The sequence below is a fragment of the Nyctibius grandis genome, chromosome 14, assembly GCF_013368605.1.
Source record: "Nyctibius grandis isolate bNycGra1 chromosome 14, bNycGra1.pri, whole genome shotgun sequence".
NCBI lineage: Eukaryota > Metazoa > Chordata > Aves > Nyctibiiformes > Nyctibiidae > Nyctibius > Nyctibius grandis.
In genome coordinates, this window is record NC_090671.1 from 11,624,037 (window position 1) to 11,647,502 (window position 23,466).

At 40.6% G+C, this 23,466-nt stretch overlaps 1 protein-coding gene across 1 annotated transcript in view; it reads right to left on the reverse strand.

Moving 5' to 3' along the window:
* Positions 1-2,645: 2,645 nt before the first annotated feature.
* The window catches only part of LOC137670148 (transmembrane protein 132B-like), a 242,679-nt gene continuing 221,858 nt past the window's right edge, over positions 2,646-23,466 (reverse strand). The window contains exons 6-9 of the mRNA XM_068412813.1: positions 14,746-14,951; positions 6,486-6,759; positions 5,080-5,271; positions 2,646-3,800 (exon numbers count right to left, since the gene is read on the reverse strand). Of these exons, the coding sequence (XP_068268914.1) occupies positions 2,646-3,800; positions 5,080-5,271; positions 6,486-6,759; positions 14,746-14,951 (1,827 nt within the window). The remainder of the gene's footprint in view (positions 3,801-5,079; positions 5,272-6,485; positions 6,760-14,745; positions 14,952-23,466) is intronic.

Here is a 23,466-nt window from a genome sequence, read left to right on the forward strand (position 1 = left end):
CCTGGAACCCTGCATTTGTAACTCTCTGCAGCAGCAACATCTGAAAGCATAGGGGTTTGCAAGCCACATGGCAAGTAAATGCTGAAAAAAGCCTGTGGTCTCCTTTGGTGGCTTCTAGCAATGTCCACACTGCATGTAGGACTGTTCTTCCTCCACACGCTAGCGTGCAGCCTGAACATATAGCTGCTTGTAGGTACTATGGACAACCAGGGATTAGGCCTCAGTTGCAAGATCAGGGACACAACAATATGACAGTAGCGAGGCACCATAACATAGTGATCCTCAGTCTTCCAAGCCGTAGCCCTTGGAGGGAAATTTCCTGAACAAGTCAATCAAGCTGTTGACTTCTGTTACCTATTAGTGAGTGAGAAGAGCAGCTAAGCACCACTGTAAGTCCCTTGGCACTTGGTGTGCCTATGTGACACTGACTAGGGGTGGAGTTTAGCATCTGCTCGTGTACTGAGCAGGACTGGGGCGCCAGTGAAGAAGTGGGTCATGGAGTCCAGTACGCTGCTGTGAGATCATAGTTTCACTGGTAAAACGGTGGATACACATTCATGAAAACAACTGTGCTGTTGCCCTCTGCAACTACCATCAACAAGTTGTTTCCTCTGATTTCAAGACTAAATTTATTTGTGGTTGATTTATACTTATTATGTGCAAACAATACACTTTGTTTATGGTTAGGCCAAATACAAAATAACATGTAGGGAAGAGATGTTAAATTCTTAAAAAGGGATTTTTATGTTGTTAGTAATAGGGATCAGAGTAGGAATTAATATTTCCTTACAAGGTCTGGATCATTTAAAGAGCAGAGAACATTTGTTAAACAACCCAAGATTTCATTTGACGCACAAGGGCTGCATCCCTTATGAAACAGAAGCATCTCTGTGCTGTTATTTTCTCTACTTAGAACAGATGCCATCCCCTCACTGTGCAGTTCAGTGCCAGCAAACATAAGTCTCTAATCACTTATATAAGCCTGGTGTCCTCACTTGCTAGTCTCACCATTAAAATTCTTGTATTTTGCAGCAATTATATTAAACATGTTCCCAGCTGTGGAGCAGGATCCAAATGCAGAATTTCCCATGGTTAAGCTTGTCTAGTCTATTCTAATATCAGAACTGAATTATAAAATTCAAATTCTATCTTGATCTACCTAAAAGATGGGAACTATGATATGTAAGGCAGTTGTAGTTTGGATCTTGTGTTTATTGCACAGGATCCATCACAAGAGCATGTGCTTTATTGTTTTTGTTAAGTATTATGAAGATTCACTTTTTTCTAAGTGTAATTTTCAACTTATTTCAGTCATCCTTCTGTAAAATAATACATGTAATGCATATGAAATGGTGGCTTTGAATCTCCAGCATGTTTTCCTTGTTAAAATTGGGAATAGTCACTTTATAATGTGCCCAGTGTGTCTTTTCTTTCCTTCTTCCTTTTTTAATGAAACACGGTATGAAGTTTTTTCTTTAACAGCTTTATGGTCAGAGATGTTTTAGACAAGATCTGGGACATTAGCCATTAAGTATGGACTTCTTTGTCCTCTTAAACTCTACCATCAATGTATTAATTAGAACAGAGTAACAGTGACTCCAAGCCTTTGCTAATTTGCTAGGAAATTTCCTTCATATTCTATGCATTTCAATACCACATTTGACTTTCTCATCCTGATAATAATGTGTATTGTCAACCAAGCTGCTGTTTCAGCAGAGCATTTTCCTTTGAAGTATGTGCTGGTTTGTTGCAGGTTACTTTTTCATGTTAGCAATGACAAAAGTAAACCCAGGGCTACTCCTTGGTTTTTATTTTCCAGGGTTTATTATTGTATTTACAGTTCCCTGTAAGAAGATACAACCCTTTCCCAGTAAGAGTTCTAATACCTTTCTATGTTTCAAATACTAACAACCCATATACCCATATGGAAAGGAGAAAGATAACCAGTGATGAAGGAGGTATCTCTAGGGGCTGATGCAGCTGAATAGAAAACTTAAATCATTATAAATATTACTGTACTACACTTTGGTACAACCAGAAAAAAAACCTTCAAAGAAAATACTTAATGTGCCCTAAGTCAAATAAAATTCATAAACAATAGGAAAAGAAATTAACCACATGGGGGTTTTTATATCTGTAAAAAATAGTAAGACTACTTGGCTGCATTGCACATAGGCAATAAAATTAGATTCATTCAGATCCCTTTTAGCGTAAGCCTTGTTTCAGGCTGTAAGCAAGAAATGTCCACTGTGCTTTACAAAGGACGACGACTAGAAAAATCAATGCAAACAAATATCCCTTTCTTTTCTGATTTACCATTTATCGTGAGAGATGACAAACAAATGAAGTCTCCTCTGAGTCTGAGCGTAGTTGTATTAGCATTTTGCTAGTACCAGGCAGTATACAAAAACAGCCATCATGTGTGACACCTCCAACACCTACAGGTAGCTGTTTTAGGGGCACATCCTGGTTTGTGGTGAAACAGGTTCAACTCAGCCAGCCTCTTGTACCTGCTCAGTGATATCAGGTTATCATCTCAGTAACTCCAAGGTTGGACTGTCTCGTTCCTATTGCTGACTGGACTGACTGCTCCACCATCCATAAACAGAAGGCATAAAGGTGATTACAAACATAAGAAAGTAGTTTTACATATTGTCTTGCAGTCTTTCCATATAGTCCCTAAGTTCCTTGGAATCACCAAGATTCATATCTTGGCATACCCATTTAATATTATCATCACTGTCAAATAGAATTGAGTTGGTGTAGGGGCCTCCATCCTCCGGCAGTATTGTTGTGTATGAAGTGAACTTTACTCGCTTCTGCTTTGGCCCAGAAGGATTTATAGGTTCACTTTTAACTTCTTTTTCACAAAGGTACTCAGAAGATCTGAGGATATGATTATGAAGAGTCTTCTGAGAACTCCCATTAAGGAGAAAGTTGCTTTCTTCAAATTGCATTCCTCTGTCAATCATGGTAGTGCACTCCTCTGACGGGAGTGAAATGTCAACTGGGTTTTCCAGCAGTTCAACCTCATTTCCAAGCCAGACCCAATCATGGGAATGGGGGATGTTGCCTTGCTCACTCACAGCAAACCTTTTATGCCTGTACTTCCAAGCAAATGCCACACAATTAATCAAAAAGACCAAGATTGCTAGGCAGAAAACACACAGCAGGGCATACATGCCAATCTCCAAATCTGTTAATCCTCTTGAAGTCAATGTGAGATCACTGGGATTATTTTCTCCCGGTATTTCTACTTGTGTAGGGAAACCTGTGAAGGCAGTTGGGTTATTTTGGAGCTGGCCATCCTCCAGGGACTCCTGATCAATGGGAGATAAGAAAGTTGTGCTTTTGTTTGCATTGTCCTCATGACTGAACATGTCCTCATGGTTTTTGGACCATTCTTGTACTGTCCTCCCTTGTTCTGCAGGTTTCTCTACAGAATTGCTTGCATGGCTTTTAAAATCTCTATCCACATCATCAACGTCATTAGTGCTTCCTTTTTGGTCAGAATCTTTTTGACCAAACTTCACTTTGACGCTTCCTTTCCCAACAGCCAGAATGCTCTTCCGCTTAGTCTTCTGACACGGCTCACTGATGACCATTTCAATTTTAATCAAAGGTCCTTGCCCATCCCCTTCTGCCACTACCCCGGGCCATTTGGACTGAAGGTTTTGCTGTGCAGACACTACCATCTCATCCAGCGAAGTGATGGTGATCGAGAAGTCCTTGGAGTCATAGATATCTAACGGTGTCACTGACCCATCACTGAACAAAATCCAAGCACTGACTATGGCTTCCTGGGGGGGAGAGAGGATGAGAAAAAAAAACATGTGAAAGGTAAGAGAGCACCTATCAGACAGTTGTTTAAGTCTGATTGACATTGGCAAAACAAATACACAGTTTAACTTCGGTTTATTTTGGTTTTTTTAAAAAGAAAATCAAAATGTTTACTCTGCTTCTCATTTCTTGATGCAGATTTGTGTTCTCTAGACCACACAGGCATTTATCTCATCTTCAGGAACTATCAAAGACACGGTCATCCAAATTTAATAAAAGGTGCTGACAAAAAAAAATTGACAATTCTTTTTGCAGTCTGAAGTGAGAAGCCTCTTTTGAATTCCAGGGCCCCATGACGAAAATAATCATATTTCCAAAGTCCTGGTTAATTAATTTTATGAAGGACCTATAATGGGGAATTTCTGTAATACTGCAGTTCTAATGCCATATTTAATACAACATGCAGAGCTGTTATGTGTTGGAATGGTGTTTCCATTCAGCCCAGTGAAACAAATGAGGTTAAGAACACATCTCAATGCAATATTTTGAATTTTCTCTCATGCTTACAAATATACAAGATCATGTGAAATATACAAAGTGGTTGTAGTCCTTTCTGGGAACTATAGAGACACTCACAAAACCACTATTTTTTAAGAATGTTTTGACCAAACCAATTTGTCTTGTTACTGCAAATTGCTAGTGCTAAAAAGATAGTTACACTTTCTCTTGTGATATAGAGTCTCAATTCTATAATAAATATAATAAAAAAGATATATGTACTTTAATCTATGGTCTCATCAAAAGCTATTTAATTCCTCAGATTATACGGTTCAAAGTAAACACAAACTCATCAGATTTCAGCAATGCAGATCATGAAAACTTCTGTACATGCAACCAAAAGATCCTTTTGGCTGAACTGACTCCATGAGACTATTAAGGCACGGGGTTTCTACCTCTGCTTACATAGCTAAGCCATATTTTCCCATAGAAAAAGTGTCTCGAGTGGCACATACGTGCTTTCAACAGCATTATGCATGCACAGACATGTCCATCACTTTCCCTGTGCTGTGCAGGTCTCCAGACTAGTTCTGAAGAGTTTAATGGTCATTCTGTGTGGGTGTTCGCACCTGTAGGAGTTGGTCAGTAAGACGAAGAGCCTTCACTATGTGAAGTTACTGATTTTCACAAAGCCATACATTGTATGTGCTATCTAAAATTTACAGCAAGTAGCTTTTCCCTAGCTTCTGTCAGAGCACAGTAAACAAATAAATTAATTCTGTATACTAGTTTGGATCATACCTGTTTTGGAGTATGAAGGATATCATATGCAGAGGCGGTAGAAACGATAGCTCTCTTATTTCCTTTGCTGATTTGCAGGGAGAGGGACAAGCCTGAAACCAGTTGTACTCCTAGATCTGTAATGGTTACACGGTCATCTAGAACTATCACTGTCTTCTCTGCCAAAATGGAATCGGAAAGAGGTGACAGAACCTTGAAAGAGAAAGCAAACACCTTGCATGAAACAGCAACTAACTGTTGTAAAGCAAGATTAGACTCAATCAGCATAACACTTCGGATTAGTCTCAGGTTTGTCACGTCCACATGTAAATTATTATTGATATTTTCCCCAAGACATTACACTGATTTGCTGCTAAATTACTTTATTTACAAAAATAATTTAATAAAACAACCAATCACTTCAAAATTGCAGCTTCATCTCAGCAATGGAGTATAGATTAAATTAAATGGGTTTGTTTTTTTTTTTTAAAAAAAGCGCCATTTCTGTGTGCTCTGTGAAACCTCCGATGAACGCAGCGTAGCACGAGACATAGTGCAAGACATGGATTAATGCTGAAACTCAGTAAAGGAATAAACAAGTGTACAAAGCCTGGCTGATAGGAACTTGGCCTGCGGCCTTTATAGGGACAGAGGAACTGAATGAAATGAAAGTGAGATTTGCAAAAGGACTTTGAAAAGCCCACTGGGTGCCTGTCTGCATTTTCCAATGACAAATTAGTCCTGTCAGTTTGCTCTAAGACCTTGTTTCTAACATGCTCACGAGACAGTCATCTTTCTACTGATGCCAGAAACAGCTGGTTCAAGCCCAAAATATTTGAGGTGCGATTTGTCTAAACAAACATCAGACATCTACAGTTTAGCTACCTGCATTGGAGGTAGCTGCCTTCTGCTCTTTTATAGTCACTCTGCTGAAAGAGACATTTTAAGGGCAGAAATCCCTTGGCCTCTATGTGAGGTTTGTTTTAGGCTGAAAGAGCTGAGCCCTAAAAGTACCTATTTCTTTTTGTTGATTAGAAAGGAAACTTAGTGTGACTGGAACATTGCAGATGCTTACAGTTAATAAGAGCCCCAATGCTTCTGTTCCTTTATTTTGATTAAGAAATATGCATGAAGTTAGACAGACAGGTGGTGAACATGAACGCTCTGAAAGATTTCTGAGGATTATTTTTGTGTCCATTTTTTGTGTTTCATTTTGTGAACATAAGGGGACAAAAGGTATTTTATGGAAGTGACAAATAGTAAAAATGAAAACCTGTTCAAACTTCCGTTTATGTTTAGCACGTAAATTTTTTTCAGCTTGTTTTTTTTTTTCTGAGAGCAATTAATTTTATAAGCTAACTAGCTATTGTGTGTGTGTGCATCCAGAAGTCTCTCTACAGAAACTGCAGACACATCTTAGGCTGTACCTGGACTGTGGTGATGCCATGCTCACGACCAACCAGAACTCGGCCATCTTGAAGCTTAGCAATCTTGGGTTCTTCTACCTTCATGAAATCAGTCACAAGGTCAGTGATGTCAAACTGCCACTCAGAGCCTAGCATATAGGTCAAGTGGCCTCCAAACTCAGAGGATTCAGCTACAAACTGTGTGAGGACTCGCACCATGGCATGCTGGTACTGCAGGGTACAACCTCTTCCTTTTTTCTCATCATCTTCTTCGTCCTCACTGTCACGGGTAGGCCTGTAAATAGATCCAGGTTTGTTATCTGCATTGCCACTGCAGAGCTCCAGTTGCATGGTAGTTTCAAATAGATAAATGTTATCATCATTTGCTACTGTGTGAGAAATAGGAAACCAGAATTTGGATGTGTAGGTTACTAAATCTGGGTGAGACGCTTGTACAGCTTTTTTGTGCTATACAATTTAAAAGCTACTGTCACTTCTGTTAGTGAACTCTTTGTGTGAGTGAGACCTCCCAGCAACTTGAAAATATGTCTGCCATTGCTGAGATTTCAGTGGAACCACTGCTTGTTCACCGTGTCTCCAAGCGGCAGTGAAATCTTGCAGAGGGCTAAGGAAAGCAGCCTGAAATGTTTATGAGAGGGCAGTTCTGGAACAAACCCCTGCAGCAGCGCAGCAGGGATGGGAGATGTTTTAACATCCTTACCTCCACCTTTGCCCATAACATGTGTATCACTTGCTCATCTCTTCAAAACTATTGTAACACATTTGGGATTCCCTGCTTAGGTAATGCTGCCCCACCCTATCCCACATCTCCATCTCATAGGTTCATTAAGCCCTCTGCATTTGAGAAATATACCATGATTTCACCTTAAATCTCATACAGTTCATGCAGGTGTCTGGTACATTTGGTCTTGTAATGACCACATGGGGCTGCCAAAAAACCAAATGAGGCACTTAAGTTACCTCTTGGGACATCAGTTACTCAGCTGTACAAACACCATGCCAGACTGGTGAGACTATCACTCACCCACAGAAACAATTGCAGCATTAGACACACTTTAACATTTTCTATCTGTCCCTCTTGCAAAATGTAACCCATGACAATGTAACAGCTTTCCACAAGCCTTATATAAGGCATCACAGTGATTTGTACGTGATAGCAGTGCTGTCACACCTCACAGAATTTTGTCTGGTTTAAACCCCAGTTTCCCATCAATTTTTTTTCTGTTGTTTATTCCTTGGGACAAACACTTGGATTCTCTTATCTCTTTCGAGTCAGGTAGTAAGCACTAGGTGGTCACACTTTCACTCATTAGGCCCCCATGCTGTGGAATTCATTGCTTAGAAATAATTTCCCTTCCTCCTTTACGTATTTATTGAGCCTGAAGCCACCTCTATAGCAAGGGTGGGAAACAGCGTAAGCCTCTCATTTTTCACAGTATTCTGGGAAGTAGTTTTGTGTTTACTGTGCTCCTTTACCTTCTGCTTTGAGATACCAGCTATGAAAAACTATTATAAAACAGAATTGCTTTTGTTATAAATTGTTTTATGACAAAGTTGGCAAATAGTAAGCTGAAAACATATGTAAGAAAAGCCCTTATGCTCTTCAAAATGATAGAAAGTCCTGGTGTTACAGAAGCTAATACACTCGAAATATATTTTCAGTGCATCATGTGTTAGCTGAATATACATTTGGCCTCAAGTGAATGTTATTTGATACAGCCTTTTTGGTTTTGTGTGTGTAAAATAACAGTGTCCCATCATTAGATGCTGAATGACACATTGAATAACCACTGAATTGTTAAGAAAAAAACAGGATCCTAAAATAGGATTTACATTATACAAAGAAATTAGTCTTACAGAATTAGACTAGCTGGGTATTCCAGGGAAATTTTCAATTGTTCTCTCCTTCTCAACACAAGTGTCAATCCGGACTATGAGCTGAAGCCAGCCAGTCAGCAAAACAGCCGCAAGGAAAGTACTAGAAGGGGGATATTCATAGAGCTGATGTGGCCCATGCCTATTTAGATTGCTTTTGGCTTTATAGTGCTATAAAAGAGTTTATGAACTACTTAATGTTCCCACTTCCCATTTATTCCCGTATTCTGACCCTCTTCAGCTCATATAAACCATAACCCAGCTCTGAATAATCTCAGACTTTGGGAAAACCAGGTTTAGCTCTGAGATTTTGGGATTTGACCCTCTTTTAGTAATACAGACAGTAACATTAGGACCTATGCAGCATTGGAGAAAAATGTGCAGGAGCTATTCAGGTAAATAGTACTTACGGGATTTGAGGGGAAAGAGCCACAGAACCAGTGGGAACCAGTTTTTTTATGGGAAAAGAGACACAGAACCAGTGTTCTGTGGCTTGAAGAAAAATGTTCACATGTTCACCATTCATGCTGACTTAATTTTTTTACAGAACTCTGTTTTCTGTTTGTTACATAACCAGATGTTTTACTCAGATCCCATGTGTTACTGTCATTCATATTTATTTCTGCACTTATTTATTTCTACTCTCACTGTTTGAAACTTTAGACTACTGGATTGTTCAAGAGGAAATATATTCAAAACAACTTTGAGGGAGAGAATTTTTCAGCCCCAGTCCCATACAGCTCATACATGTGAGTTACGGGAAGCATGACCAGAGACAAGGAGTGTTGCGGAAGGGCACAGAGGGAGCACTCCTGCCCTTATTACCAGGCTGAAGACTGTGGGCAGCCAGTACTACCAACTGCAAAAAGATGATTTGAGTCCAACTCTTTCCTTGTGACACCTCTAACAAACAAAGGTAAGGGCTCCATTTCCTTACAAAAACATTTATAGGTGTTTGTATCTGTATACTTCTCCTTAGAAACACATGGTTTCTATTGCATGCAAATGTGGAACATCAGAAAAGCATCCTTAAGCCATGGAATGGGCAAGGCACTTTCTTATGTCAGTGCAAAGTTAAAAGCACGGTGTTTTAATTTTCAATACAAGCTTTGCAAGTCTGCTTTACCAGGTACCAACTCAAATCCTTTATTTTTTTTAAACAAATGGTATCCATTTCCACTTCAAAGCCACAAATCCATGATTCAGGTAGTGAGAGCATTTCAGTGGTTTGTCTCCATGGGTGCAACAAAATTTTTGAGATCTGCTGAATTGCATAGTTCCCTTCAGAGTCTTAAACTTCTTGTTACAGTGTTTTCAGTAGGCTTAAAATCCTTCATTAAGCAGTGAACTCATTTTCTTTTTTAAGACATGTCCTCATGAATATAAGCTACTGCTGCATATTGTGCTTTTTTTCCCCTTGGTCATCTCCAAGCTTAGCTGTGGATATCCCTCAGAATCCTTCTTATCCTATTTCTTGCTGCTTGGCAAACTTGCTTGGAAGATTTTTTGCTTTTCTGGAATGAACCAAGGTTACCAGAATTACATTTAATTTATATTTCACACAGAGAAAGCCTTTGCCAGAGAGCTGAGTTAAAACAGCAGCCCTTACAAGGGTGCCTGCTAGCACTGATCTAATCTGTGACCTGTCAACTTTACGTTATAGACCCCGTCTGTGAGCAGTTTGTCTCTTTTAATTTGCACCACTCTTAAACTAGGCATCACATTCTTGGGCCAGATGCTAATTTTCTGTTAAAAAAAACCCTAAAGAAATCAGTTTTGCTGGTTTTGAGTTTGAAATACTCATTTAAAAGAGTCATGTATTCAAAAAACATTGGCAACACCCCTAACTGGAAAAAAAAAATCTATTTTGGATACAAAATACAAGCCACTAGAAGTTGATTTAGTGGAAGTTACAGAAATAAGTTGCACATAGCTCCACTCACAGTTCAAGAAGAAATGCAATTTGGTACTTTTACAGATCTTGAAAATACAGTCTACCTGTTAACAAAAATCTCTATGGCCTTATCTCCATAGGACTTTAAAGTCAATTAACTAAAGGAGTGAATTTACAGCGTGTTCAAGCTTTGTGCAGATGTTGTTATTCACAAATAGAATGGTCTGAACTCAGTTTGACTTAATTTGCCTTAAAGGATGGCTTTATTTCTGAGTGGCAGCACTCACAGAGAGGTTTAACTAAAGCAGTTTATTTTCCCCTGTATTTAACTTAGGCTAACTTTCCTGCTTTTGTCTCTAGTACTAGACAGGACCACCTAATTAACCATTAGTTCAACAGACTGCCATTCATAAGCAAAACCATGTCTGGCTTAACTCTGTTTCGAAGTTTTATGCTACTCAGAGGTTTGCAGTCACCATGACTTGGTAATGGCGTGGTCAGCTCTTGTTCAGTAAGGCCAGGCACTGGTAAAAGTCCAGTAAACTATGTGCCTGACACTGAAGCATATGCTGGAGTCATACTGTGTGATGTCTGCCTCCCTGGGAGCCTCGTGGAAACAACAATGTGCTATCCCAGTTGCAAATATTGACTTAAATTAGATTTCCAGCTTGTTCTGTGAGACTGTAGCCATGCAATTCCTATTAATGCAAGTAAAGCCACTCATCCCATGTAAATGTATGTGCACAGAGCTAGTGCAGGAGCTTCGAGGAGAAGGTAATTATTTTGCAGATGCACGAAGAATCAAAATAAATATTCTTGTTAGACTAGCAGAGTCTGCCTGGACCTCTTCTACACTCTAATATTTGACTTCAATTTAAATATACACCTTTCATTTGCTGAGATTGTGGGCTTGTCTGCAGCCCGCTGCAGGAGCAGTTTCTGTTAGCCCATGCTGGCTCAAGGACCGCGTCCATGCATTAGTCATGAGCTGATCCATGGAGCTGACTTTCATCTGGAAAGGGAGGCTCTTCATATCTGCAGTAGTAGATCATGTTCTTCTCTGGATAATAACAAAGGTTTGCCATATATTTACAGACTGATCTGGCAAATTGTACTACTGCTCTTTCTTACATAGGGGAGGCTTTTTTTTTCCCCCAGTTTCTGGCATAAAAGCAGCCTGGTTTTTCTTTCTGTTCCTCTAGCAAGTTCCTGCTCTTACAGCAGTTCAGGTGAAAACTGACACAGTTCAAACTGAGCTAGGCATGTGCCATTTGTAAAATTTTTGTAAAGACTGTCTTTTTCATTGCTTTGTGGAAATTATTCAAGAAGTTAAGTAAGCAAACACGTCTGTAACCACATGTATTTTACAATTGCAAACATGACAGGGTTTATAGGGAGAAGCAATACATTTTACTAGAACAACAAACATCACTGGAAAGAACAGATGTGATTTGGGGCATATAAACACTTCTTCAGGTCTGAAATAGAAGCAGCTATATTCAGATGAAGAACAGTCATGCCAAGGCAGTGGTTTCACAAGCAGTTTTTTTGTCGGCAGCACCAATAAAAATATTTAAAAGATTATTGTAAACCCAGTTATATTTTGCCATCTGGCTCAGCCCCTCAGACGACTGAAGCAGTACAGCCATGCTGAGCATGAGGGAACAAGGCAGCGGGGAAGCCAGAGGAGATGAAGGGAAGTTTGGAGGTTGCTGAATTGTCTCTGCACAATCCCTATAAGAAATGCTCAAAAATTTTACCTTCTGTATACTGATGAATTTATAGCAATGTTTAGTTCTTGCTGAGAAGACAAGGGAGTGGTGTGAAGATACCAACCCTAGTGGGCAGGAGGAGAGTAGAAAATTGTTTTGCCCATGGTAAGGTGGGGAATGAAGAAGACACTTTACAATCTTTCCATGACTAAACCTGAGAACAGTGACATAGTTTCAGTTGACCTGTGGGCCATGTGTGACTCTACCTAAATTTAAGACTGCCTAAGCCTGTTGGCAGACTTTGAAAAGAATCCAAGGGTTAGATGCCATCTTCTTCTCAAATCAGTTTCCTTTAAGGACAGGTATCAAAAACCTCATGGAAACTGCAAACACTGGCTCTTACATGAAAATGAAGACGAAGCTATACAATGCTACATCTACCACACCTGCTGGGAAGCGCTTGGATTTTGGTTTTTTAAAAAGATTAAAGCACTCTCCTCTCTCTTTCAAACCTGTTCCCAGGTATCACACAAGACAACCTTCTCTCTGTACAGCACTAACACTCTATTATACATATCGGGAGGGTACTGTGAAGAATTATAGGCTGAAATATTGTTCAGAATAAGCAAATGTGGCCTTCGGGCTGTATCTCACTGAATGAGGATTCAGGAAACCAAGCTGCAGCTCCTAACTCTAGTCCAAATATCTTGTGTGCTTCAGGTCACCATTTAAAAAGGGATCACAAAAACTCCCCCATGTTTAGGATATTGGGAAACATGTAGCTATGAAGGAGATGGAGGTATAAGCAGATTAAAAATTAAAGAGAAAAATAAAAAAAGGGAAAAGCCACTAAATCTCAGGTAAAACCTATCCAAATCTAAAAATAAAGGAAATGTAAAAACCTTACGTACAAAGTAAATGTCAGAGCGAGCACAACTAATGCTAGTCCTAGATTGCCTTTTGATTTAGAATACCCCCAAGTTAAAAAAAATCCACATGAATGTTCCATAAAACAAGAGATAATTTATTTCTGGTTGAAACCTTTCCCGTTCACATGGGCAGGGTCTGCTGACACACAGTGTCATCAACTACCAGCTGCAATTCTGGGGAATGATACAGCGTCCATACTTTCTCTTCCACCCCGCATGGAAAATGCTTACTGAAGATGTGCCAGCAGTTCAGATGCAATCTGAGAGCAGCAAACTCGCACCGCTTGCCAGCTTGCAAACAGAGCAGACTCTCAGACCATTATCTTTATTTCAGCTGGCCAAATAAATCAGAACTAGACACCAGGGGGTAAATTTCCAGTACTGTGTGTAATGGGTTTGAAGTCAGAATGTCCACGACCGTTAACCACAGTTCAATGTCTGACTCACTGAGCGTGCTGCTGAAAGTTTACTCCTATAGTAAACACAAACAGCCTAATCCTGCAGCCTTTTACCCAGCAAAATCCCCACTGGTTTTAGCAGGAGCTGCGCCTAAGGGAGTGTTGCAGCACTAGGCAGAAGAAGACAGAAGAAAGTAAATTAAGTAAAACGCTAAGCAGCCAGCATACGTTCATTCATCACCTCACACATCTCTTCCTGCCACAAATGGCAACTTTGCCTTTATCACTGAAGCAAATACACAACTTTCTCTTGTGCCAGATCCTCATCACCTCTCCCGTCATAGCCAGAAAAAATGTCCACATAGCCAAGAGGCAAGTCAGTCCCCTTCTCTGGAGCTCATGATCTGAGTATCCTGTAAATTGTGTCCTATTACCCTTAGTTTTATGCCCTCCTAAAGTGTTAGATAATTCTACTCCACTGCTGTCTGTTTGGGCTCTTTAAAGCTCTTCAAGAGCTGAGACGTTCTCCTGGGCAAGTCGAGTGCTTTAGCTAGAACTGCCACAGTGCTTAGCACTACAGCTCCTGCTGCCAGAAATGCTTTTTCACTGTATTATAAATTTGAGCTGGTGTCATGCCTTTGTTCTCCAGTAGTATTTTTCAACTTAGCCTGAAATCCACCAATATAGCAGTGTTCCTGGAAGTTCTTAATCTTGCAAATTGTCCAAATGATGGTTATTCTAGAATGGGTATTTTCAGTAGGGAACGATGGGAGCAGAGCTCAGAATCACCGCCCTTCTCCCCCTTCTTTCTTCCCCATCCACATTTGTCCTGGTAGAATCTGTTCATCAGAACATAGTCTTCAACAGGAGCATAAGTGGTTTGTTGCCTAATTGAGATGTGCTAAGAAATGCTTCAGCCAGGTCTGCTGTACGGTGCATCTGTACAGAGACTGAATAATCCTCCAAGTCACAGAATCATAGAATGGTTTGAGTTGGAAGGGACCTTTAAAGATCATCTACTCCAACACCCCTGCCAGTGCCCAGGGACCTGACTCCCTCCTTGGCCCTATTTTATTTAGCACTGTAGACAGAAACAGTGGCAGCACTGAGTATTGCGCACACACACACACACAGACGATGTTACACACAGGATGGGAGAGGTCCAGGTCCTTTTCCTCAGATCTGCACATCGGAGTGTATGATACGATTTCCTGAGATTGTGTGGAAGTGATTAATGCTCTAGGCAAAGCCACTGACTTTTAAGCTATATAGATCAGGATAACGCAGCCTACTGACATAATTGTTGGATGTTTTAATGAAGGCTAAAACAGACTGTAAAGCTAATTTTAAACAGGAGAGTTTAGATTCTGAGAAATACTCTCAAAATTTACTGTGTTCTAAAATCAGAGGCCCTGGGCACGTATCTGGACTGTGCCGATGCTGTAAGCATACCTTTTGTTGGAGGTGACGGGTATCCTCCAGCCTTTGATCTGGCTAAGCTCTGTATCAGAGATCTCTATCTGCAGCGGGAGCCGTGGAACCCAGACCGTCACTTCTAACTGGGTGGTAAAATGCTGGTAAGTGAAGTTAACAATAGTATCCACTTTGCTTTTCATTTCCTTGCCATTAACGAAGATGGAGTCACATCTGTCAGAAACCTTTAAAAAAAAAAAAAAAAGATTAATTAGGAAAGGAATAAAAGTTCCTGAGGAAGCAGGAGGAATGATACATCAGTCCAAAGACAACACTGATAATGTGAGTCATGCATATTGTATTTTCAGTTTTCTAATTAGTAGCAAACAGTGATAAATGGACCCCAGAGAAACAGTTCTGCTTTCCTCAATGGATACTACTCAAACTACAAAAATAATTTAATGATGTTATATAACCTATGTAAATCTTTTATACTAGGCAAATTAAGCTCTTCATGAATCAAACTCTGTGTGCATCAAAGTTTATGTTTACAACTTGCTTAAAGAACGTGAAAAAATGGGGCCATATGTTAGTAAGAAAAAGACTGACTCAGAACTATAAAACAGAATCTTTTTCTTTTTCCTTCAGCACTGTAATGCTGAAAGACAAAGATCCCCTTTATGGCTCATGAGCAGAAATGCAGCAGAAGCATTAATTTTTAGAACTTCTTAGTAATTGTTTTAGCAAAATGTATTCATAGTTGCTTTGTGTCATTATATGAAATTACTGCCAAAACTAGCACGTGGGCTCTATACTACAACTCATCTACCCTCTTGGTCTTAGGGATCCTTTGGCAGAAAATCAAGGTCCTCAGCACAGATCCTCTTATATATAGAACATGACAGAGCAATGCATTTGACCTGCATCCTGGAAGGATGGAACTCCTTCTTCACGAGGTACAGTTTTTTAATATATTTATGAATGTGTGTGTGTATACTTTCAGATTACACATGTATATACACACATTTAGATTAATGTATAACATGCTTTTATATATGTGTACACGTGTATATATGTGTATGTATGTACATGCATACATAATTGTATTTGTATCTATATCCAGGTTTGCATTCTGCTCTGAAGCAACAGACAGGTGATAGTCTCCACGGAGTCCATGGACTGTGGTTTTAATCTTTTAAAACCATGGCTTATGAGACGTAGTTGTGTTACTGAGATGGACTTTGTTCTGTTGTCAAGACTGTTCTGTGTCATGTTGTGTAATGCATTGGGACTCAGATCTGAAGGGATTCTGGCTAAGCCAGTGATTAAATTCTGGTTTACGGGAGTTACTGAGATAACTCATGTAGACTCCAATGGCGAATATGCTGAAACACAGGCTGGTTTTGCTCTGCAAACATACCTCAAATCTCTTCTGATATTAACAGGAATTAGGGGTTACTGAGCCACAAAAAATTACAGAAGCTGTGTAGCAGCCTTTTATTTTCCTCAAAGGCTGTCCTCACATATGACTTTGAAATTAAGTCTGTCCTGCTTTAAATCTTATACGGAATAACATCGTTTTTTTCTTGAGCTGTTAGATGGACAGTACCTGAGTTCTACTATCATATGGAGCACATTTAAATACCAAAATTTTGCCTAAATGGCTCTCATAATGCTTTTAGAGAAGAAGCAAAAGAATACAAGCAACTTTGATGCAGGTCATTCAGTGACAAGTTTTATTTCTAGAATTATTGTGACAACATTGAAAATTATGGCAACTCTCAAGCAAGCATGGAAGGAGAAACATCTGGGAAACATTGTGCCAACTGATCTGTTGGTACATGTCCACTGAACATGGAACATATCAAATGACTGTTTCACACTTAGTGAGACCACGCAGCCATATTGTCCCTTTTATAACATCACTGTACAACTAACACCATTCTTCTGTATTGCTTATTATTAGGTAATAGCTGTGCTAAAAATATTGTCAAGTGCCTTGAGATTCTTGTCAGAAAAGCTCCGTCTGATGATTTTCTCTCCACATGCAATACCCATATACAAGTAAAAGAGATGCACTTCACGTTTACCATTTTCAAGTCAGCTTCTCAGATCCTAATCAATGTTCTGGAACGACAATCAATTGTTTTTTTACAAAGGGACTAAGCCAGGTTATGAGGGATAGATCAAAGGAAATTAAGTCACTCTTCTGGAGAGAATACTCCTTCCACGTCAGTGCTTAATGAGTACAAGAATTTTTTAAAAAAAAAGTCTAGCTATCTGATACAGAGCTTAAAATGGACTCCAGGCCCAGGAGTGCCACAAGTGAGACGGAGCATACTTGGAATCTTTGTTTCCCCCTCATAATGTGTCACAAGTGTCTCTGGAAAGTTTAAGCACGTTAATCAAGCCCATTAATTGAATGAGCAGTTGAGATTCTAAATCATAAAGCCTACATCTAGGGAGTTTTGTGAGAATTAAGACAAGACAGAAATAATTAAGAAAACTCAAAGAGGGAGGGATAAACATAAAGACCAGATCTGGGGACTAATATCTGACATGACAGCAGCTAATATTTTAGATTCTCTTCTTGCTGCTTAAGATGTTCTTGTCATCTTGTCAGCAGGCAAGAGAGGTGCTAAATTAGGGAACTGAAAGATGGACATTAATTGTACCTGTAAAAATATGAGGGTAGGCTTACAAATTTCATAGATTATATGTCTAGACAAGAGCCATCAGTCATTTCTATACTGACCAAGAGGTAAGTATAAATCAGTATATATAACTATGCTGTAGAAATTCACCCAGTGGCCTTGTGTAGAGTTCAGAGCTCATGTTTCACTTAAATGTATCTTCCAGAAAATAATCCAGTCTTGATAAGAAAACTTAAAGAGAGACATTATTGTTGTTTCAGTTCTTTATCTGGAATTTGGGTTTACTCTATTAGGTACAAGCAAACCAAAGAATTTAAAGGAAAATTAAGTTTGTGCAAATAATGGTGAAAACCACAGCAGTCAGCTGAATCCAGCTGAATCCCGTGATGAAGTATGTGAAACCATGACCGCTGTTAACCATTCAGGCTAGACTGAAGCTCACCTGAGGAAGCCTCTGTTACATTCACATGCATTTAACTACTGCCGTGTTTCATGCACTACACCTTACAGCAGTTGTTACTTGAAAGTAGATTTGCTTCATCTGAAGTTAACAAGAACCTTGAGCATGTACAGAAAATGCCCAGCACTCCTATTTCACTTGGGATCTACTACAGACCCAGGACAAAGAATTAATTTCACCCAGGTCTCCGATGCGAGCTGTGATTTCATGCATTCTGACACTCCTCCAAAGTGAAGAGGGAACGAGAAACACACATTGAGCTTTGGGGGCTCAGTGCCAGCTGTATTCCCTGGCTGAGGGCCTACACCAAATGTTCCCCTTCACTTTCTCCCCTTTTAAGTCTGCTCCATACTTTTCTAGTCACACTCTGACTGCCAGAAGTGGCTTGTGATGCTGCTGGAAGGGGAACTCGTATGCCCTGCTGCTGGAGTTAGGGGTGTGCATGCCTGCTTACACCAAGAAAGCTATCAGGTTCGCCCTGGTGCAAGCTCTGACGCAGCAGGCAGACATGGGCAGAGTTACATCGGCACGTGACTTAATGCACAGATTTCTTTTGAGCTGCTGGTTCTGAGGGAACAAAGAGGGAAAATGCAGTTAAATCTCTCCTGCAAACGCTACACAGTGAGAAGACACAGCAAAACCCGCCACCCTCTCATCTAAAATGCACAGAGCAAGCCTGTTTAAAACAGTCTGTCACTATCCACTGTCAACTGCCTGGCAAAATCCGAAAGTGCTATTTGAGACATTTCCAACCAGGAGGGCAGGATGGCCAGTGATGTGCTGCGGTATGCAGGTCAAGAGACAAGAGAGCTGCAATTAACTTCTCCAGGCTTTGAAGCAGGTGGTTGGCTCCAATCCCCACAAGTAATTGTGAAAAGCACAATTTGCCCTGTACAGCCTCCTCGTTTTAGACTAATCCAGTACAAAAGTAGCTAGTTGTCCAAAAGAGTAATTGGGAAGCCATTCCATGTTTAGGTCAGCAAAAGTTTACACACTCTTTGGGTGGACAGAAAAGGACCCTTGAAAAGAGGTCCTTTTCACACTTGCTTTCAAAAGAGCATTCACCAGTACGTCAGCAGAACTGGCCTTTACAAGAGAGGGGTTTTTGCCTGGGGTCAAGATCTACTGGCATTTAAAAATACTTAAGTTTAATGGGACAGATGTGCAGACTTCTTCAGTTTTGTAACCCTGTTTTTTCAACAGCAAAACGCAACTTTACTCCAACCTCTGTCTGAGACAAGGGTATTTCTGATGTCCAGCACACGAGGCAGAGCCCAGAATGTGGTCTGGCTGCAGCCGCCGAACTCCTCTGCAGACAGGGCCCCCCCCCAGCCCTGGTCTCGGGAGCCAGAGCTCTTGTGGAAGAAGAGGTAGGAATGACGGGGGCAAATCGCAGACATTGATAAAAGGTCAGAGGAACAGCACACGGTGCTGCTTTGCAGTCAGTGTGTAAGGGGTGCAAACAGCCATTATTGTGGCTAAGGCGATAAACAGAACAATTGTAACAAGATTTTAAAGTGAATGGTGCCTAGAGTAAATGGCTCATTCTCATAATAATCTTAAAACTGTAATTTTGTGGTATTTCCTGAATGCTGCCTTTTCCACCTTTTCTGTGGCATTGTTCCTGGCATTGTCTTGTTAGCCCATTAGGAAGGACTTGCTGACCTACTTCAAACCCTTACGGTGTGTGTTTTTCTTCTCCTTCTTGCATCTTTTTATATGGCCACAGCATGGCTGTATCAGGGGTTTTTTTTCTGGTTTGGATTATTTTGTATTTTACTTCTATTATTGCTACATGTTCCTTTAGAAGCACAGTCTGAAATTACCTCCTCAGCCTGAGGAATCTGGCTTAGTGTTTGGGTAATAGTTGAAGACAAAAGGAAGGATTATTCTTCTTCCTGCTCTCTTCTTTCTCCTGCTTTCAAACAGCTACTCACCGCTGTGCCTTCCCTGGCTCCTGTCCCCTTCTGCACTATGCACTGCCTAAAGCCATTGCTGGAGTCTCTCCTAAACCAACAAAGGGACGGAAAGATATGCCTCCTGTCTTGAGACAAATAAACAAAGGGTTTTCCCAAACCCTTTCTAGCTAAGAAATGCTGGTTTTATTTAAATTCAGAATTATGCCTGATAGTAGTCAGTCCAGAAAATGTCAGACTTCTTGTTTTGGCTGTAGTTGTATGTTATGTCATGACATGCTAATTATTCTAGTACACAGTGTTTGCCCATATGCATGTGTCAAGTGATAACATAAAAGTAGACATTTTCATTAGATTTTATTTGCCTTTTAAAATTAAAACTACTTGGCCAAGATTGAATTACAGTTCTGCCCCAGAACAACTTACTGTCTCCTGTCGGGCTTGTGGCAGAGACAGTTTGGTGTCTCCCCCTCCGCTGTTAACTGCACGCAAACCTCTGCAGAGCACTTCTGGGCCACCCTGTACAGGTGGCAGCACTGCTGTGCGGGACCCCTGCGGGGAGAAGGCGTGTTGTCCACCAGGACCCAGCGAGGGGAGGAGGAGACATCGCCCTTGCTTCCGACACCCGGCAGCAATGCAGTGCACCTTCCAAAGCAGTCCTTGCTTTGGACGTACCACAGCGTTGTATGTGGCCTGCAAGGCTTAACAAAGCATTTATTTCAGCCTCCCCCACAAGCAGGGATTTTTCTATGCAGTTAATTTTGGCAATAGTTGTGCTTCCCCCTGCCCCAGCTAATTATGTGTACTGGGGTCTGCAGATATTGTCTCCAAGCAATTTGAGGCAAATGGTAGATTAAGAATAGACACAGTAAAGGATGGCAAATGACATGATGCTGAAATTGAAACTAATGAAAACAGAAGTTTTATTCCCTTTTAATTTTAGACATATGCAGAATAGCCTTGGAGTGTCATTTTTGAAACATTCGTCTCACATTAATTTGTTTTTATTGGCAAATCAGTTCTCCAAGTACTGTTCTCTGGAATAGCTGCTGTAGTTTCAGCTGTAAGTGTTGGCTATAGGAATCCCTTGAGATATATTCTAAGGTTTGTTTCCTACTTAGAAACAATAGCAAGAGTTTAAGTCCAGTATTCCCTGTCCTGTGTGTTCGATATGTGTTTACTTTTCGTCTTAGCAGTGATTAATAATGTTACACGGAAACAGTATACAAACTGCGTGATTCAATGCAGTCCAATAGCTATACTTACAAATATTAATATAATGATTTTTCTTCCACTACTACCAGCTTTCACTGGAGAAAGTGTGAAAACTGAAATATGTTAAAATGAGCCTGAAGCATTTCCAATGCTCTTCATCTTAAGTGATAAAATGCTCTTCATCTTAAACTGCAACATCTACCGAGAAGAAAACCACATACTTCTACACTGAATCAAGAGGTATCCCTAATCTTGTTGTTTGGGGAAATTTGGATGGGAGCAGGAAAGTCTGTTCAGCCCCCACAGCACTGTGGGATCCTGTAACAACAGGCCAGTCACATCACCTCTCAGCAAGAATGTTGCTGTGTTTGAGTCACTTGTTTTCAGATACACCTGCTCTTTTTTTAATTACCCAAAGTCTTGATCTTAAAACTGCTGAAGTCATCTCAATTGAATTAAGTGGAGGATGGTCAAGCATCAAAGGCCAGAGTTTCAGAGGTTAGCAGGCATTTAACCAGGTAGGTGGAGATTTCCAAACCCACAGGAACGAATCCACTGGGAAATCCAGACCATTTTGTAATGGTCATTCTTCCCAGTTTTATTGTTCTAAAGGACTAAGGTGGGAGATTCAAAAGTTATGTCTGGACTTCAGGTTTCTCTCGTTAGAGGCAGAAGCGCAATCTGACAGCCACTTGCTTTGAAAGCGAGGAGTTAGTGAGAGCACAAGTGCTTCAGCACTCAGCCCAACCCGGACCCAGTTCAAGGACCCCAAGAACAATCCCAGTGGCTACAATGAGCCGCACAGAGAACATCACAGATACAGGGAACAGCAATATCCATAACTGCACTTGCCAGACTGGGCCTATTCTGAAGCTACTTGTGGCAGTGGTACAAAATACAAACTGTAATTTACACTCAGGTCTGAAACGTAATGATGAGGAGTTAGAAGTAAGATTGAAAGGAAAACCCTTTGTCCAGGAAGGATTTGGAAAAAACAGATAATAAATGGAAGTGCTGCGTGTTCAAGAGATCAGAAAAACACGATGGTCTGAGTACAGGCGTGTGGAGGGGATTATCAGTTACGTGGATGCACAGAGCTCCACGTGGGCACCGTGAGACCATTTTAATAGCAGCTCAGCAGCAATTAGCACAATAGTTAGTGATACCCTATTGTTTTATTGAAGAAGCCGCTGCTCATTTTCTCTGTAGATGTCACTATTTAACACTACTGATGAAGAGAAGCAGGATATTGGGAGAGGAGGAAGATGAGACTCGTATAGCTTGTAATGATGTGAATGGGTATTTGAAGTTTTAGAGTGTTTTTACCTTTTAACCCCCATTGAAATGCACTGAACTAGAGGGAAGGACAGCATGGAAGACATTAACATTTTGGTTTTACAATAGAGACTATTGCTGCAGCTTAGAAAAGGTGCAATGATCCATGAATGTACAATGAGAATTTAAAAACCTGCTGTACTGAATGAAGTGTGCACTATTCAAAAACTGGTGATCTATGCAAAATTATTAAACAACACATGAGATCTGCCAGGATTTCAGTCCCAGGTGCAGAGCAGCTGCTCTCATTCACTTTCCAGCATGCCACGCAGGGGCGTTCCTGCTGGAGATGATAAGTTTGGTGGGTGCACAGGTTGAAAGGGGAGGACCAGAGAAGGTGGGTGTGCTTTCAGGCTCCAGCCTGCTGCTCAGCCTGACTTAATTCAGGCTCAGTTAATAACTGCTGCACATCCAGGGCGGTGGTGCAGCTGCTGGGAAGGGCAGATGCTCTGGCGTTTCATTCTTATTGATTATGTAGAGTAAATACCGAAAGTGATTGGGGGGCAGCTAATAGCAGTACATGGTGGCTGCCAAGATGTTCTCTGCTCCGTGTATCAAGTTCCTTTACTAATAAGCTGAGCTTTAACTCCACTTTTTCTACAAAAATCATGCTCAGAAATTCTGTTCGAATTAAAAGTTACCGTTTCTGCTCTCTCCACTGATTTAGCATCACCATGTGCAGATTAAGAAAACAACATCATCTTCCTTAGGGCAAACCAATGGCCGTATTAAGACGCTGGTGTCTTTGGAAGATAAGAGAAGGCCTTTGTTCGCAGTACCTGGAATAGGTAGTGGTTGGTCCATCAGGAGCGTCAGCTCCCCTGCACAAGAATAAATGATGCTTGATACCAATAACTAAAAGGTAGTGGTGGCTCTGTTGCTATTGGTCTTAGCACAGACAGTTCTACAATTGGTTGGGAAACCAGATGGGACTCTACTTTGATGTGTGAAATAAAAAAGGAGATGTAACTGGTAGGGGATACAGCATGTCTTTTTTAGGTTTGATCCAACCCTCGTTGAAAAAAATGAGAGACTTTCTACTGATTTACCTCAGACCAGGAGTTTTAAAGGATGCGAGGACTTCACCATGTACTGTAATGCAATGACAGCCAACTGTGACACAAGCTTGGAATAGGGAGATTTTTAGGCAGTGTTTTTTCAAAGGCTGAAGTTCTTTGGT